This window comes from Polypterus senegalus, unplaced genomic scaffold, assembly GCF_016835505.1.
Source record: "Polypterus senegalus isolate Bchr_013 unplaced genomic scaffold, ASM1683550v1 scaffold_138, whole genome shotgun sequence".
NCBI lineage: Eukaryota > Metazoa > Chordata > Cladistia > Polypteriformes > Polypteridae > Polypterus > Polypterus senegalus.
In genome coordinates, this window is record NW_024380842.1 from 18,173 (window position 1) to 24,944 (window position 6,772).

A 6,772-nucleotide genomic window follows, 5' to 3' on the forward strand; every position below is an offset into this window, starting at 1 on the left:
CTGGAGCAAACTTATCTAAACAGAGATATTTTAAAGCAAACAAGTTACCAAAAAGTGATATAGAGTACATATTTATATGAAACGCCGCCCCCACGTAAGAAACTAAACATAAACAAACTGTAAGAATAATAATGTTTGTCTAATTACGTCTAAAACACTAGAATACATTTTCCAGCAATGCCTAATACTCCAAGACCGATGGGTCTTGAACAGCTTGATGTGTGATTAATGGAATAATGCTTTAGAATCAGGGCCGTCTTAACAGCATTATAGGTCCCCGCGCAAGCAGTGCACTGGAGCTCCTACCTACACAACCACTCAGCAAGTCACAACATACATAGATTATGTATGGGCACTGCCAGCGTGTCCATGCCTTAAGACGGCCCTGTTTAGAATATTAGTTCCAACTAGGACTTCACATGATTTAATGTCAATCCATTAAGGCTACCATTACAGCCTCACATTTTAAAAACCACTTACTCACCTGCATGTTCTCTCTTAGATCCGTTCCTTCTTTAAGAGGCTGAATTGCATTCTTGAAGACTTCATCCAGGGCCTTAATAAACAATATCCTCATTGCGGGGTACTCCCTGGATTTCTTTCCTTTCCTCACAGAAAGCCCTCGCTTGTGAGGTTTGCCACCACCTCTACGGTTTGTGATTGCCACGTGTACAAAAAGTGAAGCGTGAGGTAACACCTCTCCTGTTAGGGACTGCATTGGAACATGACGATAACCTGGCTGTAGGCACTCAAAGGGAATCGTGTACTGTCCAATAAATTCGTCTCCAATGTAGTCATCATCCAGCACCACAAAGCGAACCATGGCCAGCTCTGGCAGGTTGATTTGGAACTCGAAGCTCTCATCAAAAATAGGATTATCTCCGTTCTGATATATAGTTTTGGTCCTCTGTTCAGCACAGTCAGCTGGTATTCCGTGAATTTCCACATAGACATAAGGATCGACAACATCACCCTTTGCACCAGAGCCCTTGGGTTTTGGAAAGTTCTGCCCACTAATGATCTTAATGTGAAGAAGCTGAGGCGAAACTCCTGGAACTGAATCCTTAGTGTTGGCACTAAAGTAGGACACTTCTTCCCTCATAATAGCAGGCCGGAGCACAAATCCACAATTTCCATTTTGTCGGAACCAGCCAATATTAAGATCCATCATTAAGCCTGGAGTTTGAAAATTCATGGCTACTATCTGGCATCCACATTTCCAGAAGTCCTGGGGATTCATGTTACTAGAATCTATCCTCATGGGACTTGGGAAAACTCTGGCAAGGAACCTTTTATTATAATTCACAAAATCTCCAGCACAGTCATTAGAAAAGCGGGTTGCTAAAACTTCATTGAAAGAACACATTTCCCAATATTTCTGGCTCTGGAAGGAAAACTGGAAATCATTGAATGCCACCGACTTACAAAGGCTCACCATGTCAGAAAGTTCTTTGGAAAGCTTAAACCTCTTCTGGGCGACCATGGTCTGAGGTTCTCCAGATTCATTAGCCACTCTTTGTGACATCTCTGCTCCCTCATCTTCATCGGTCACATCTCCCTCCAGACCGCTGCAGTTTTGCGCAAGCTTCTTGGCTTTCAGTAAGATCTTGTTTTTTAGACCATCAGGAGATGGCAGGTAAGTGTCATTCACATTTGGGCAGTCCGTATAGATTTTGTCTCCAAGGATCTTTTTAATATGCTGAGACATGACTTTCTGTTGCTTAACAGAACAATGATTTTCTAAACAAAGAATCAGGGGGTATTCAGAAGCTACAAAAGCGTATTTGTTAATAATGTCAATCACACTACGGAAGACAATTTGTGATGTCATAGTGTGGCCTGTATATATAACAGGCTCGTTGTCTGGACCATCCCAAACATCCATCTCAACACTCCGACAGCCCATTTTAAGGGCTCTAATATATCCTGTGATGTCAGAAGGGCCACGAAACTGGTCTTCTATCAAATAGGTATTATGAGAAGAATTAATATAATAATGAGACAAGGGTTGTTTCATGTCCTGACACACTTTTGTATGTTCAGGGTCAAATATTTGGCACTCGGATGACATGAGGTAATTCGTAAATCCATCCAAGGAGAGGCAACCCTTCTCTCGTCCTTCCCTTGACGGTTCGTACTTGTGAATCAATTCAAGACTCATTTCTTCGCTCACTTGGGCCATTCCCTGCTCGGCTTCCAGAAACATCATGAGATCCTTGGTATCAAGGAACTCTTTATTGCTTGAGAACTGAACCAAAAGAAAGTAGATTTCAGGTCTGGTGCAAAGTTCATGGAACACTTCGATGAATTCCTCCTTTATAACGTTATCTCCTATTTTGTCTTTAGCTTTGTGAAATTCTTTAAACTTCAACTCTATTTTGCTGTGCTTTAGTCCAGAATTAAGGTTTTTGATCATTTGCACTGCTGTGCTCAAATTCACTTCACCAACACCATTAATATCTGCCTCAGCAAAGAGGTCAGACAGCCACGAAGTCCTCATGTTATTTTGACTGCTCTCAATCATATCAAGGGTATGTTTTCCATAGGACACCAGGTATCTAAGCCCAGTTACCCAAATGTTTGCAACATCTGCAGAATTTGCTACCAAGTCCAATGATTCATAGTTTTCTCCATATATGACTGAAAATGCACAGTCTTCAGATATCTGATCATAAATACCGTTGGTACGGAAAATTTCAGTGTTCTTTCCTGTCCGCACCTCCTTAATGGATTTTATATCAATTTTTGCTTTTTCAGATTCTTTCTTTGAGGGTTCCCATCTTAGGGACTGCATATCTGCATCTAAAAGAAAATATCTATGATATACTCTTGAATTGGATCTGACTTTTTTGAGTTCAGAACCTTCCACCATGGAGTTAATGCAGTCACTGGCACTACTGATTTTCTTCTCTGTTGGCATGCTGCTGAAGGAAACAGTCTTCTTTCTTTCTCTTCTTTGTCTTGATGCATCCTATGAATGAACAGACAAAAATAAATATGTTTATTTACAGCATTTGTTAACAAGTAACTAGATTTTTTCAATTTTTTCACACAATGCTCCACATATTTTCATTACATAAGGTACAACAAAAATGAAAGGACTTGTTACATTGTTAGCGCTATATTAACTACTATAAAAGATACTGAGTTAAGTATTAATCAGTGAGAAAGGATTCATTAAATCAAACGTATTCTAAATTTGCTTAATTATGTGCATGAGTGGACCCTGTGGTCGGACTGGTATCTTGTCAATGGCTGTCAAAATAAGCACCACTCAACTTAGGCCTACAACTGAAAAAGCAGGTTCAGAAAATTCAAGAAAAGACAGATGGCTGTATTTTTTTGACAGATACTGAAATTCATGATGCACCTGGTATACAAAAACAATTCTAAGCATCATGTGCGTAAACTTACCTTTTACACATGGCGATAACTACAAGTAAATATTTTAAATGTTTCACATACACATTATTTGAGATTGGTTAACCCACCACTCAACACAAGGACTTGATGTGTGAACTCAACCAAAAGCCCACTCACTTACTAAGGTGATCATTATCATAGTCCTGAATTTCAAATTTCAAGCCATGTTGAGAGTAATCACAACGAGAATTGCAAACTGCTCAGGAGGTAGGTACAAAGTTTTATCAAATTCAACAAATGATACAGATATGAAGTGGTCTTGCATTTACCGGAAAGAGAATATTGAGCCCATGCAGTAGTACGGTATATTAAAAAAAAAATGTAAAACTTGAAAATAAAAACAAAGTTTTCTTTCAGTGCACAAAGTTTAAACATTAGAGGGTGTGCATAATGAAGGTTTAAAGGAATTCTGAGCACGTCACCATGCTAGAAATTAACCTTCAAATATAATCCACAGACGTGTATCTTAACACCATTTATACTAAACAAATGTAAGCATATTATCTTATTATTAAGAGGATAATCTGCAGATAACAGTAGGGATTAGCAATATACATGATTTGTCAATTAATCAGTAGTTGAATGTGAATAGTGTTGGTCATCAAAATTCGCCAAAGTGTTTTTTGGTATCAAATATGCTGTGCTTGCCACTGACTTTGTTTGCCAAATATTTCCTAGTGCAACTGGCTTAGACAAACATTTTTTCCCAGCACCCCATGATGCTTTGTGAAGCCAGCATGACATCACAGAGCTGTAGAAGTCATGCACAGTTCTTACATGGTTACATATTGTCAGTGTACTCCACCTCTAATTTTACATTGCTGCCCAATCTGCTTTTTACAAGTGTGATGCCACTACCCAATCTGTACTCCAGCTGGATTTGCACCCTTGTGAATTAAATAAAAAATTTGCAGTATTTTCATTTGAAGGGTACATTAGCTGACCATAATGACAGTATTATAAATATTGCTGCTGATTACATACAACACTGATCCCTGTATGCTCACTCGTTTGCCATTGTGCTGCATGGCTAAATTCATTTTACAGCTGATTGAATGTTTAATTAGCCACACGGCACAGCGACAAGCCAAAGCAAACCTTAACTGAGCCCTCATGAGGAACAGAACACATAAGAACCTGTGAAATAATAATAATAACAAAATATGGATTGCTATTAAATGGTATTTCTATCTTCTTCATGAAGTATCTACACAGACAGACGAGAAACAAGATATTCCAGCTGCATGGACCACCAGCTTTAGACATTGGAATGAGCCCCACGCAACTGCTTCATGGATTGGCCAATGGCAACTCACTAGTTCTCAGAACTATTTTGATGTGATACCATATATGGCCTCGGCCCTACCTCAATAATCTGGTCAACAGAGTAAGAATGTCCTAAAACAATGTCTGTGTTTAATTTGCAATGGTGATGGGCAGGCTGACAGATGAGAGTAGACAGGAGTCCCCGTTGACTATGATGTCTGCTGATGACATTGTGATCTGTAGCAAGAGTATGGAACAGGTTTAGGAGACCCTGGAGAGGTGGAGGTATGCTGTAGAGAGGAGAACAATGAAGATCAGTAGGAACAAGACAGAATACATGTGTGCAAATAAGAGTGAGGATGGAGGGAGTACAGATGGCGAAGGTGGATGAGTTTAAATACTTGGGATCAACAGTGCAGAGTAATGGAGATTGTGGAAGAAGGGTGAAAAAGAGACTGCAGGCAGGGTGGAATGGGTGGAGAAGAGTGTCAGGAGTGATCTGTGACAGGCAGATATCAGCAAGAGTGAAAGGGAAGGTCTACAGGACGGTAGTGAGACCAGTTATGTTATATGGGTTGGAGATGGTGGCACTGACCAGAAAGCAGGAGGCAGAGCTGGCATTGGGGGTGACAAGGATGGACAGGATTAGAAATGAGTACACTAGAGGGTCAGCTCAGGTTGGATGGTTTGCAGACAAAGTCAGAGAGATGATATTAAATTGGTTTGGACATGTGCAGAGGAGAGATGCTGGGTATATTGGGAAAAGAATGCTAAGCACAGAGCTGCTAGGCAAGAGAAAAAGCGGAAGGCCTAACAGAAGGTTTATGGATGTGATGAGAGAGGACATGCAGGTGATGGGTGTAACAGAACAAGATGCAGAGGACAGAAAGATATGGAAGAAGATGATCTGCTTTGGCAAACCCTAATGGGAGCAGCCAAAACAAGAAGAAGAAGAAGAAAGCTAATACTGTAAATTAAAAGTCATATGCTTCATATTATTTTCATATTTGATAGAAAAATATAAGGAGATGATTAATTTGGCAAAAACTGCCTACACCTTTGGTGTAATTAATATTCAATAACACACACAGCTTTCCCTTGTAAAGACTGCCATGCTATCAGTTTAGAAGACTGGGAAATCAGCCCTTTGTGGCAATACATCACAGCACAGCCAATGTTACAAGATCATCCAGTCACAGTCATTTCTCTGAACTCAAATGAAGCAGGCGATAAAATTAAGTTGGCAAACATCCATCAAAGAAGATAAACAGACATTAAGGGGGAAGGAGATCCAGCTACACTAAGTGCACATTAAAGCAACATTTCAATTTGTATTACATGATGACTGTAAACACCATGTCAACTCTTTGACGATACATTCATGACACATCCTTCATGTGCATAAAAATTCTTTGTTGAATAATTAATTATGCTTATCAAGCATTCATTTTTAAATATTTCATTTGTTAAGGATATATTTTTTCAGGCAGTGTTAATAGCTATAAAGGTCATTACTATGAATTTTACTGTAGTAGTTAGAGGAATAATCTAAATGTTCTTTTTGTTGGAGGCGGACAGAAATGGACTGAAATGTCAGCTTTTTATGACACCAAAAGTCGATTAAGGAAGATTACTATTACTCCAAATTTACAAACAAAGAAAATAAAGAAATGAGTAAGCATAACACTGCTGCAATTAATAGCAACAGTTACAAAATGTAAAAATGACAAAATGGTAACTGATTTTTTTTTTCCAATAAGGGAGTGGATAGTGTTGCTGCCTCACAGTTCTTGGGCCCTGGCTCCATTCCTGGTTTAGGTCTATGAAAGGTTTGCAAGTTCTTCCTGTTTTGGTCGGAGTTTTTCTTGAGGGACTCTGCTTCCCTCGTTCTGTACGACTGACATACTGTCATGTAGGCTGGCAAAGCTAATTTCATCAGGTAATGGCCAGCAGCCATGCAGCATGCACCTCAGAAGAACTCATCCACCTGAAACTAACCCAGCTAGTACTTGGATAGGAGACGAGCCAGAAAAACATTGGGTTGCTGCTGGAAGAGATGTTGGTGAGACCAGCAGGGGGCACT

The 6,772-nt window shown here is 39.6% G+C and overlaps 1 protein-coding gene across 1 annotated transcript; it reads right to left on the reverse strand.

Annotated features, from left to right (window-relative positions):
- Positions 1 to 484: 484 nt before the first annotated feature.
- On the reverse strand, positions 485 to 2,975 carry LOC120520391 (inactive phospholipase C-like protein 2; the record flags this gene model as incomplete). The annotated part of the gene is made up of 1 exon (XM_039742794.1): positions 485 to 2,975. A coding segment is annotated over exon 1 (2,436 nt), but the record flags the coding sequence as incomplete, so codon positions are not given.
- Positions 2,976 to 6,772: the final 3,797 nt, after the last annotated feature.